General features: G+C 41.3%; 1 protein-coding gene across 12 annotated transcripts in view; it reads left to right on the forward strand.

Annotated features, from left to right (window-relative positions):
- The window catches only part of ASPH (aspartate beta-hydroxylase), a 206,679-nt gene that overhangs the window by 84,294 nt on the left and 109,607 nt on the right, over positions 1-12,778 (forward strand). For 10 of the 12 annotated variants that reach the window (XM_073331031.2, XM_073331032.2, XM_073331035.2 and 7 more), the window contains 6 exons: positions 1,963-2,019; positions 4,137-4,181; positions 6,556-6,594; positions 10,919-10,960; positions 11,563-11,607; positions 12,075-12,107. In XM_073331031.2, the coding sequence (XP_073187132.1) occupies positions 1,963-2,019; positions 4,137-4,181; positions 6,556-6,594; positions 10,919-10,960; positions 11,563-11,607; positions 12,075-12,107 (261 nt within the window). The remainder of the gene's footprint in view (positions 1-1,962; positions 2,020-4,136; positions 4,182-6,555; positions 6,595-10,918; positions 10,961-11,562; positions 11,608-12,074; positions 12,108-12,778) is intronic. The other 2 variants (XM_073331033.2, XM_073331036.2) reach the window with 1 other exon arrangement.

Below are 12,778 nucleotides of genomic sequence, written 5' to 3' on the forward strand. Positions count from 1 at the left end.
TGGAGTTATACTAATGGGAGCATTTTAACCAAGAGACTGAGGACCTTTCAGTGATTTGGAAGCACCCAGAGACTTTACAAGCCAGCCGTTTATTTCATCACTGCTTGAAACCTGCTATAGGAACTCCTTGCTTAACGCTGTAGTTACGTTCCTGAAAAATGCCACTTTAAGCGAAACGATGTTAAGTGAATCCAATTTCCCCATAAGAATTAATGTAAATGGGGGGGCTAGGTTCTCGGGAAATGTTTTTCGCCAGACAAAAGACTATATATAGATTTAAACAATTTAATACTGTACACAGCAATGATGATTGTGAAACTCGGTTGAGGTGGTGAAGTCAGAGGGTGGGATATTTCCCAGGGAATGCCTTTCTGCTAAATGATGAACTAGCACTCTGCTGAGGCCTCAAGATTAACACATTGCTAATGTAGCCTCACATGCTACAAGGCAGCATGAATGGAGGGAGGGGAGACAGCATGGCAGAGAGAGACAGAGACACACACCATGTGTGTGTGACGGAGAGATGTGCCATTGCCCCATTAAGTACTCTGACCTCACTCTAAGTACATTGCCTTTTTAAGTAGATCAGCGAGTTGAGACAGCAGCTGCTGCCAGCAAGCTCCCTTTGTCCTGAGCTGTGTCATGTCCCTCCCACCCTGCTCTGTGGAGATGAGATACAGGAGTGAGGGGAGGGGGACACCCTGACACTAGCACTTCTCTTACACCCCCCTTGCACAGCAAGCAGGAGGCTCCAGGGCAGAGGGCAGGAGCAGCACATGGCAGTGGGGGTGGGACAGCTGAACTGCTGGCAATTGATAGCCTGCTGGGCGGCTGCCGCACAGGGAACTTCGGGGAGCTGATGGCGAGGCTGCTGGTCCACCCTGGTTCCAAGCCCCCACCAGCTAGCTGCAACGGGCTGCTCTTCCTAAGCAGTGGACAAAGCAGGCGGCTGCCAAACAAGGAGCATTGTGCAACTTTAAATGAGCATGTTCTCTAATTGATCTGCAATGTAATAACGAAACAAGGTTAACCGGGACAACTTTAAGTGAGGAGTTACTGTACAAGAACTCTGCAATTATTGTATGTATTTGATTCCTTTAATCAGTTTTAACTCTCACCTTTTTCTTATAAATAAGCCTTTAGATATTAGATACTAAAGGATTAGCAACAGCGTGATTATTGGGGAAGATCTGAGTTATATATTGATCTGGGTATGTGGCTGGTCCTTTGGGATCAGAAGAACCCTTTGAAATTGACTTTAAATAACCACTCATCATTAAATCTAGTGTCTGATTGTAGAATCCAGGGCTGGAATACCTAAGGAGGCTGCATTTCTGACTTCTTGTTAGCCAGTGCGGTGAGACAGAAATTTACTTTTGTTGCTGGTATGGTATAGCTTGTGGAAGAAAAACACACCAGTTTTGGGATGTCTGCCCTATTTCTCAGCAGTTTCTCTTGAATTTGGTAGTCTCAGTTGTGATCCGCTGAGGCACGGTGACAGCCTACATATGAACTTGATATTGAGTGATAGCCATTAATGGAACTAACATAATGAAAGTCTACTTCTATGGATAATTTTCTTTAATTCTCTTTTGCTTCATTGTCCCTTTTTGTTTACTGATTTAAATCAACTAAATAAGATACTAAAACTCACAATACATAAGACCTTACTCAAAGAGCAATGCATTCACTTTTAGTATATCCCACCATAGGTTCCTTCCTTCCTTCCTCCTCTTAGTCTATCAGTGTGTGAAAAAAACATATGTTCTGTCTGGAATTTTACTATCAGACATACATGAGTCCAACCACACAGGTTCAGTTGCAGTTGTTCATTCTCGGCCAGTTTTCCCTATGTACATGGAGAAGTTGGGGGTTATTTGCAGTGATTGAGAGCCAGAATATTGTCACCCATTAAAATATCAGAACATTAAATATGAAAAAACAGCAAATGTCTTTTTACAGATCCATATGAATATTACATGGATTTAGAAGAGCCAGCATATGAGTCAGAAGTTCCAGGTTTGTAAACTATTAAAAAACCTCTCATTAAAAATTATTTGTATATGTTATATATGGTATTCAGGTTTGTAGTCTCAAGTAGTTCGGCATAATAAACAGTTTTTGGTGTATGTTGTAAATGTTAGTCTGTAATGAGGAATGGGCAAATCTGGGTGTGGCTTTGGTTTTGCAAAACAGCAGTTCTGTTTAATTTTGGTAAGTGAAAAAAATTTAGGCCACCACTGGTGAAATCTTTGCCTCACTGAAGTCAATGATAAAACTTCCTGGCTTCACTGAAGTTAATGGATTTCACTCTGTGTGTTTTGGATTTTTTTAACCTGTAAGGAGTTTCCTGTGCTCACTTGTGACTCTCTTAAACTGGAGTAACTATAGATCCTTAGATTTTAAGGCCAGAAGGTACCATTATGATTATCTAGTTTGATCTCATGCATAACACAAGCCATACAATTTCACCCATAATTCCTGCAGCAAGCCAAATAACTTCTGATTAAACTAGAGCAGCCTTTTAAACGGACATCAAATCTTGATTTAAAGTCTATAAGAAAATCCACCACATCCCTTGGTAAATTGTTTCAGTAGTTAATTACCATCACTGATAAAAAATTTGAACCTTATTTTCCCATTTGAATTTGTTTAGTTTCAGCTTTCAGCCATTGTTAAATTTAAGATCCCCCTGCTATAAGAAATCTTCTTCCCATAGAGGTAGCTACAGATTGTGATTGTTTCTCTTTAACCATCACTTTGAAAAATGAAATAGACTGAGCTTCTTTAGTCTCCCACTTTAAGGCAGGTTTTCCAGACTCCAGATCATTCTTGTAGCTCTTTCCTGAACCATTTCCAATTTGTCAGCATCCTTTTCAAAATATGGAAACCAAGACATTTCATTACAATAATGGAACACAGGGACATAGTATTCCAACGGATGCTTTATATGCAGGTAATACCACCTCCTATATTGCCCTCTTTATACAGCCAAGGATTGTGCTAGCCCTCTTAGTCACAGCTTTGCACTGGGAGTTTGTGTTCAATTGGTTATACACCATGACCCCTAAATTCCTTTAGAGTTTCTGTTTTCCAGGATATACTCCCTCATTTTGTAAGTCTGACCCACAATCCATTGTTCCTCGTATTATCTTTTGCATCTGACTATATTAAATGTTCAAGTGAGTCCAGTTTACTACACAGTCCCAATCCCTTTTACTATTAATGACCTGTCCTTATTTACCACTTCACCAATCTTTGTTTAATCTGCAAACTTTATTTGTAAAGATTCTGTGTTTTCTTCCAGGTCACTGATAGATAGCACTAGGACAAGAGCAGATCCATGCCAGACTACACTAATAGTACCCGCAGCTGATGAGTCCTCATTAGTTATTTTTCAAATGTCAGCCAGTTTTTAATCCATTTAGTATGTGCTAAGTTGTATTTGTTTAGTGCTATTTTTTAATCAGAATGCCATTTGACTTAGACTTCTGCAAGTCATGTAGTACTAAGTATATTGTGTCAACACAGTTATCTTTATCAACCAAACATGTTCTCATCTAAAAAATATATAGTTTGCAAAACAATATCAAGTTCATAATTCTATCTTCCCTTTCATCTTGAAATAATTCTTACCCTGTTTCTGAGACCACAAGGAAAATGAAAAATAATAGCATACATTTTTTAAGGTCATGTATAGTATATGTAGAAACATTATTTTGATTAAATGCAAAAATCTGTTGCCCTAATTCTTGGAATACTATTTGCTTTATAGCTGAAAATACAACTCTCTAGGCCCCAATCCTGCAAATACACACATGCTTCATTTGACTTATGGAAATAGTCCCACCAAAGACAACGAGACTACCCACATGCTTAAAGTTAAGCACGTGTATAAATGTTTCCAAGACTGGGGATTCCTATTGTAGATTGTGGATGTATGGTTTTATAAAACAGTATTCAGTCGTTAAACATAATGTTGCATGATTACGAATACTATTAGTATTAGTATCTGGAATATAATTGGAGTAGAGCTAAATGTTTACTCTCGGGGTATTTTGGTTACTGCTGTGTTCCATGGCTATTTTATGACTGATTAATCTAAACAAAGCAAGTAAATATATCTTTCTTTTTAGATAACACTGAGTTAGCACAGGAAGATGCTCTTGAACATCATGGAGGTACTGTAAAAGAAAACTTTTTCCTTTTCATACCATGTGGTTAAAAAGCTACATTTCAGTTGTTGGGGGGAGGGTGCCTTTCTTCCTACAATTTAAGGACTTCATCAACTTTTTGATGATGCCTTACATTTATATTATAGTTTCCATCCTGCGGGATTCCAAAGCACTTTATAAACCTAACTTGTATGTGATGTAAAACAATGCAGCTGCCCCTGTAATGGGGCCACATGAGTGGAACACTATCTTGCTCAGAACATGCATGTGGGAAAGACAGAAACTAGAATGGCTCTTAAGTAGCAGGCAACAACTTTATTAACTTAATACTGGGTAAGGGCAATATCTACCCATTGGTAGGGCCCTACCAAATTCACACAGCCTCCAGCATGTAACTTGATCCCAGCTACACAGTAGTGAATACCACTAGCTACCTATTCATGAATTACCCTGCAGAAGAACACCAGCAGATTCTCTAGTCCCAGACTTTCGCCCAAAAATGTGCATATCTTATTGCCCAGCACTCTACTGGACAATGCAAGCTCATAGAAAGTTTCATTTCATCAAAGGAAAATGACATGCACCGGTTTTGTTATCCTATATGTGAATCACTGGGATTTACAAAGCCTGAATTTGGTGCCTAGGCTTCCTATATAATGAATGTGGAGAGACAGGCCCCTCAGAATGGGATTCACAAAAGTCAGTACTCTAGTCAGCTTCTCACCTAACGTAGCCAAAGGAAGATTCCAAGCTGAGATGTGTGTGCTAAGCTCCTCCCTCTATGTGCCTAAATCTGCGCTACAGGAAGGCACCTCTATCCTCTTGGGAAACCCTCTCTTGGTGTTAGGTGGTTATGCTATTTTAGTGAGAAGGTGGGGTGACCATGTCCACACTAGGCTAGAGATGAAAAAGAGAGCATGAGAATGACACTGTAGCATGATGTTTGGAGCACTCACCTGGGAAGTGGAAGGCGCAGGATCCAGTCCCTCTGCTCCAATGATTTTTTTTTTTTAATTATTTCTCCACAGGGGTGGATAAACGGCTTCAACAGGAAAAACTGGGGAAGCCCCCACATCAGAATATCCCATAGTCAAGAGGCACTTGAGAGGTGGCAGATCCCAGTTCAAATCTCTTCTCCCCGCAGGTGAAGAAGGGACTTGAACCAGGGTCTCCCACATCCCAGGAGAGTACTGTAACCACTGAGCTAAAAGTTATGAGGAAGAGCTTCCTCCTCTCCCCTTCCCACAGCATTTTGTATAAGCTTCTCTATGTGGGCCCAATCCAGTAGGTGAGTTTTCAGCATGCATACCAGATTGGGCACTGCAAGTAAGTTAGTTAGAGGAATGCCTATATTTTCTTGGTTCAGGCATTGCTGTGGAGTTTAGGTGCCTGGACTCATGACATGGGTTGCAATGTGCATGCTCACAGGCAGAAACATAGGCACTTAGGGAAATTTTACTGCAAACACTTAAATGCTAAGTGAGTTTAGGCTCCTGCAGGGTCCCAGGGATAGCTGAGCGGGGATTTGTGAATCCTGTTGGTGCCTGATTCTGGGATTTAGGCACCTGAGGTGACAGTTAGGCATATAAGTCCTTTTGTGAATCTTGTTCTAAATCGTTAGGGGTATTCAATTTTTAGAATAACATGTTAATTTGTTTGCATTTAAATTGAGCTTTTCTTTTAGTACTTACTGATATTGCATAAATTTGAAATAAATACTCAGTGCCCATCTAATGTACTGGGTACCTTTCCAAAATTTTGAAATTCACATCATCAGCAACACATTAAACCTCAGTATAATAAATAGCCAATTCTTAAAGTTCTAATTGCCATAGCCCAACAGCAAAATAATAATAAAGCCTTTTAGTCAGTTAGCCTCTTTCCTCTCCAAAGACTTCAAAGAAGAAATAGCCCTTGAATTATGTACAAAGGTAGCAAATTTGGCTTGACCAAATAATTGTATAAAACTATCCTGTATATCAGTGATAATTGTCGTGAGTATTTATCTCTGTTTGGGTCAATGTGCTGAAATCTAACTTTGATCTCATCTGGTTGAATGGAAAAATACTTTTTGAACTTTCACTTTGTCAAAATTCTCTTGATTAAAATTTTTAATGAGACATTTATGGGTCCGGTTATATAGTTGTTCCATGTGTGGAATTCCCATTGATTTCAATAAAGGCTCTGTGTGTATGTGGAGCTGCTGCCCAGTCAGGCCCCAAAACTTTACTGGGCAAAGCACTTGAATGTGCTGCATTGACTAGATGAGCTCATTTCCAACTCTAACACCTACACTTAGCAAATGTGCTACATTTTTATGATGCTTTGCTAAATCAGACCCCAGAACTTTTGATTAATATTAATTCTTCTGTTTTTTTAGAACCAAATTATGGAGAAGGGACTGAGACCCAGGATACAGGTAGAGATCTAATACTGTTATATTGGACATGTGGGAAGATATTTCGGCTCTTAAACAAATGTCATTAAGGTGGAGTTAAAGCTGAAAATAAATACCAATTAAATCAAATACTATAATATCTTAGTTTAAATGTGATTGAGCATTATATAATTGTTAGTTAATGCTCCCCAAACAACCTTAATTTCAGCCTACAATCCAGCTATATTACAGTGTGGAATCTGGGTCATGTCAGAAAGTTACGAATACCTTCTGTGGCCTATTCAGTCAGAATATACTTTGGGTTGTGGAAAAGATAGATTATGCTCTTCAGCTAATGGTGGTTATAATGAGACATTAGTTTTGAATAATATTTTGGGGATTATCACCTCCACATATGTTTTTTTAGATAATATCCTCAAAGGATTTTCACTCTTGAGGTCTGACCCAGTGAGAGACAGGTTGGGAACTTCTCTAGCTCCAAGCTTCTTGGGGGGGCTCCCTCGGATAGTTGTGATGTGATAGTTTAGCATTGCTCCCCTCTACCTACTGGTTGTGTGCTGCCCATTGCCACTACCATAGCCCTAGAACCTTCCGGGCCTTTGCTTATTGACTGCAGTTAGGCAAGGAGCCTACAGGACCTGCAATCAAAATCATCTGGAGCTGTCACTAGTGGCTCTGCTTTGACCCATTGATCCTGCTTTCAGTGCTGGATGTCCTTTGTTGGTGTCTCTACCTTCTTGGCAACACCAATAAGTTAAGTTCATTTATTTTGTTTGGATGCAGTGTGTCATATTCAGGAATATGAAGCTTCTTTGAGGCCGTTGCACATGAACAGAGGTGATTGAAAAGACTCTGATTCTTTAGCTTTCGAAGGAGACAAATAAGAATAGCCACATTAAAGTATATAAAATAGCGAATGTTATAGAGAAGGTAGATCAAGAGCTTCTGTTTTCTCCTTGTTCTTATTTTCTGTCTCAGAACATAAGAAAAAGGAGACCGTCAATTAGATTAAAAGGTGGCAAACTCCTAAAAGGAGTTCTTTTCCCCCACAACATATATAATCAAGTTGTGGAACTCATTGCCACAGGATGTCCTCAAAGCCAAAAATTTAGCAAGTTTCAAAGAGACTGGTGTTTATATGGATAACAGGAATACAGACAGTTAAAGCAGTTAATCAAAACAAATTTTGGAAGAGTTTCTAAGCCTCATGCCTCAAGCTTTAAGCCATGTTAAGTTATGTCAGTGTACAGCAGGGATGGGCAAACTACAGCCTGTGGGCTGTATCCGGCTGCCAGCTGTTTTAATCCAGCCCTCGAGCTCCCACTGGAGAGCAGGGTCTTGGGCTTGCCCTACTCTGGTGCTCCAGCCAGGGAGCGGGGTAGGGGGCTGCTCCACGCGGCTCAAAAGCAGCAGCATGTCCCTCCTCTGGCCGCTATGCGTAGGGGCAGCCAGGGGGCTCCGCTTTGCACACCACCCCAAGCACGCACCCCGCAGCTCCCATTGGCCAGGAACCGCAGCCAATGGGAGCTGCAGGGGCAACGCCTGCAGACAGGGCAGCATGCAGCAGAGCTGCCTGGCCATGCCTCCATGTAGGAGCCGGAGTGGGAACATGCTGCTTCCAGGAGCTGCTTGAGGAAAGCACCGCCGGGAGCCTGCACCCCCAAGCCACCTCTTCCTGCTCTCCGAACCCCTCGGTCCCAGCCCAGACTACCCTCCTGCTCTTCGAACACCTCATCCTCAGCCCAGCCCCAGAGCCTGTACCCTCAGCCGGAGCGCCCCTTGCCCTGGCCCAGCCCGGAGCCCTTTCCCACACCCTGAACTCCTCATTTCTAGCCCCACTCCAGAACCCGTGCTCCCAGCCAGAACCCTCACTCCCTTCCACACTCTAACTTTGTGAGCATTCATAGCCTGCCATACAATTTCTATACCCAGATGTGGCCCCTGGGCCAAAAAGTTTGCCCACCCCTGGTGTACAGGCACCGCTGTAATTAAACCACAGTTGTGTGTCCACATTATGCTCCTCATGTCGGTGGAGCTCATCCACCGTAGCAGCTCTTGCATCGACACACAGAACAGTATACCATGGGTAGCTGTCCCACTGTGGAACTGGCCGCAGCATGTTTTGGGAAGGATTTGCAATGCCTCATGTGGGCGGGTTCAGCGTCATATGATGCAGGTTTCCCAATCCCATCGTTCATAGATTCACAGATATTTAGGTCAGAAGGGACCATTATTATCATCTAGTCTGACCTCCTGCACAACGCAGGGCACAGAATTTCACCCACCACTCCTGCAAAAAACCTCACACCTATATCTGTGCTATTGAAGTCCTCAAATCGTAGTTTAAAGACTTCAAGGAGCAGAGAATCCTCCAGCAAGTGACCCGTGCCCCATGCTACAGAGGAAGGCGAAAAACTTCCAGGGCCTCTGCCAGTCTGCCCTGGAGGAAAATTCCTTCCCGACCCCAAATATGGCGATCAGCTAAACCCTGAGCATATGGGCAAGATTCATCAGCCAGATACTACAGAAAATTCTTTCCTGGGTAACTCGGATCCCACCCTATCTAATATCCCATCACAGACCATTGGGCCTATTTACCATGAATATTTAATTACCAAAACCATGTTATCCCATTATACCATCTCCTCCATAAACTTATCAAGTTTAATCTTAAAGCCAGATAGATCTTTTGCCCCCACTGCAAAAGGCATGGGCATCCTACTAGATTACCAGCTGCTTTTCAACTGCCATGGTAACCTCCAGCCCAGCCATTTCTGTCAGAAAGCATGGATCCTGCGCTGCTATTTAGTATTGTGCTGTGCATTCTGAACCCAAGGAGGAGCTCAGTGGGAGAGGAGTGATGTGTGGCTGAAGGAGGCCTTGAAGGAGCATTTTAACACTGAGCCACAGTAATGGGTGCTGCTGTAGTGTGTTGAGCCTGGCATTGTTTCTCGCGCTGTGCTATGAACCTTGTAATGATTGCTATGTGTGCCCAAAAAGTAACGCATTTTAAATCACTTTGGAAAGTAGCACTTGATAATGTGACCAAACTGACATTGCTGAACAATAACACAAGAAGCCCACAGAAGTGGGGGGGGTAGAGCAGGGAGAGGAGTGTGTGAGAGGAACTGTGTGTGTGTGTGTGTGTGTGTCTGTGAGAAAGACAGACACACACACACACAATGTGTGTTGGGGGAGGGGGGTGAAAGAGTCTGTGTGTCAGCATGGTGTGTCTCTTAAGACAGGGGACTCAGCCATGCAGTCTGCCTGCCGCTGCAGCCCTAGTGTTGCAGAGAGCAGGATTCCCCCAACACTATGTTTGGCTGTCATTGTGTTTTAAACTCCCATGAGTAGAGTGCTTGGGTCCTGCTGCAACCTTGGAAGATACCTGGATCGGGGGGCTGTAGGGAGAGTCTTATGATTCTCTCCCCCTGCCTCCCTACAGTGATTTCTCCCCACAGACCCCGCCTCAGACCCACAGCCTCAGTAGAAGCAGCACCTCCCCTGTAGTACAGAAAAGAGCGCATTTGCGAGGTGCAGCCAGCTTGGCAGATGCTACGTGAGCTCTCCAGCTGAGCAAACAGGAAGAGCAATTTCAAAACTTCCTGGGGCTTTAAAAAGGGAGGGGTGCATAGCTGTGTAGCTGGCTGCAGGAGAGTAGAGTTCAAAATAGTGACCAGAGTGGTAACGGTGGGCATTGTGGTATACCTGCTTGAGGTCAGTTATGGCAATGTAAGGAATTCAGTGTTTACACTGCTGCTGCGTCATGTCGCAATGCCTCTCATCAGGATGGTTTTATTATGTTTACATATCAGGCGAGTTAAATCAGCAGGAGGAGCATTGTAGTGTGTAGACCTCTACTGTTTTGTCGACAAAAGCTGCCTTTTGTCAGAAAAACTGTGTTGTGTAGACAAGGCCTAACTATAAAGGGATTCAGAGGCAACGTGATGTTAGAGACAGATGATCCCACAGCTGCCTAATGCAAGATATCTTGCACCTTCTGAAGCTTCTGGTGCTGGCACAGGAGACTGAATATGGGATTAGAATATGGACCACTGGTCTGATCCACTAGGGCAATTCTTACCTACCTATAAAAGTAATAGGAAAAAACAATAGACAGAATTAAGGGGGAAAAGAATTGGTTCACGGGTAGAGCAAGACAGCTCCAGAGAAGAGAAAAAGAGTAAATAGTGGAAAAAAGTAAAGAGCAAAGTTAACAACATTTAGGTTAGTAACCCTAATACGTTTATGCTGGATTTTATTTTACAGAAAAACCTATTAGTCCGTGTTTTTTGTATGACTGCACTTGTGTAAATAACTGTAAGATAAAATTATAACCCCTTAGTGTATGCAGAATTGGAGACTGGAAAAACAGAAGAAACTGCAGGTAAACTACTTTGGGATAGTAACCTTTAAATATAAGTAAATCTCCTCAACATCAAAATAAAGAGAAAACAACCCCAACTGCCACCCTATTTCTGCAAGAGGCAAAGGAGATTGATTGATTTTTTTTTTTTTTTTTTAACTGCTGCACAGGTAACTTAAAATTCCCTATCTGAAAAATGTATTATTTTTCAAGTAACATCTAAAGTTGCTATAGGTGAAAGATTAGAGAGAGTAGTTAATTTTTCTCTTTGTATCAAAAAATTGTTTTTGGTGCATTTACAAGAACCTGTATATAGGTAGCTTCACTGTTCTGCCTGCCTAATCAATTGTTTCCCCCTATTTGTGTAGAGTGGGAGAAAGAGAACCATTTTAAAAAGTAGGAAAATGTGATTTTTGAATCTATGAAATTTGGCAGGGAGATTCCAGGACGTGTAATATCTGAAACTACTTTTAACACATTGAAATTGACAGGATTTCAAGCTAGCATCCCCTTGTAAATTAGATTGTAAATAACATCTTGCTTATGAATTCTGCATTTGTTTAGTAAAGGTAATTTTAAAGAATGTTGTTCTCATGTATCATTTGAATGTATCCCCATTTCAGGTAAAGAGCCTGTAAATGAAGACTACTACGAAGAAAGCATACAAGGTGAAAATAAATACATTTGTTAGTTGTTTACATTACATTAATTATGCAACAATGTTTGTGTATTATTTTTAGGATTTCATACACAGAAGGTTCCTAAATGTTATGAAAATTGGGGCCCATATCATATTGGCATGGTCACTTTCTCAGTCCTTGTCAGGAATTTTAGCCTCCTTAAAACGAAGCATGATTTAAATTAAGCCCCACTGTGGTAGACGAAGTCTACTGTTCTGGGTAATGCAAGCCTGTTCTAGATGATGATTTGTTTGTGGTTATCTTTCAACAAAATCATGTACTTGTTTCCATTTTTATAGAGTAATTAGAAATTTCTTAATATTGTAGAACATTATTCCTTCCTTAAAAGAACCTTTTTTTAGGCATTTCACATTTTATAAATGTTCTCTTGACGCTTAGCAATGATGTTGGCCCAAAAGAATAAGTTTGAAGCTAAGAAATGTTGTTCCCAACAGAACCAGCTGCTGATGCTGAAAAGGAAGATGAAAGTGAGTATAAGCTGTTCTCATCTCTCTGAAAGGAGGGCTTAAAGTTTATTTTTCTAAAGTTACTCTATCTTAATACAACTTTAAGACACTTGTTAAAACATGTACTTGACTGAGATTTTTCCTGTTGCATACAGTAGTTTTAAACAGCTAATTTCCTTTGGAGTGTAAAATTTAAAAAAATATAAAAGCAGGTTTTCTTTCCCCCCAGGTTATAACAAAATGTTTATTAATATTTTTACTGCTTACTGCCTCTTGTGAATCTCAGATACTGAATGTGGTATCTGAACTCCACGGTTGTCCAAATCTATTTGTGGTCTTGTTGTTCCTTAACCTTTTTATACTTCAGTTTCTTCAGTATCTTTGGACTTGACTAAATTAGGTTCTGCTTCTGCATGTTGTTTCTTTAACTCCTGTGTAAGCAATGGAAACAGAAAGTACTCAGAGCCTTGCAGGAACAGACCAGTTCACTCCAATAGGACTTACTCGCATGCCTAAAGTTGCTCATCGGAGTATCTGTTTGCAGAATTGGGGCCTTAGGCTTTGTCTGTCATGAGGGTTTCCCCTGAATTCAGCTATTGATGGGCAGTGACTAGAGTAGCTGAACCAATCAAGCCTCCAGGGGTAGAAAAGATAAAATGATGTACAGTAAGTCACAATTTTCACTGGTGCCG

This window comes from Lepidochelys kempii, chromosome 2 (genome assembly GCF_965140285.1).
Source record: "Lepidochelys kempii isolate rLepKem1 chromosome 2, rLepKem1.hap1, whole genome shotgun sequence".
Lineage (NCBI taxonomy): Eukaryota > Metazoa > Chordata > Testudines > Cheloniidae > Lepidochelys > Lepidochelys kempii.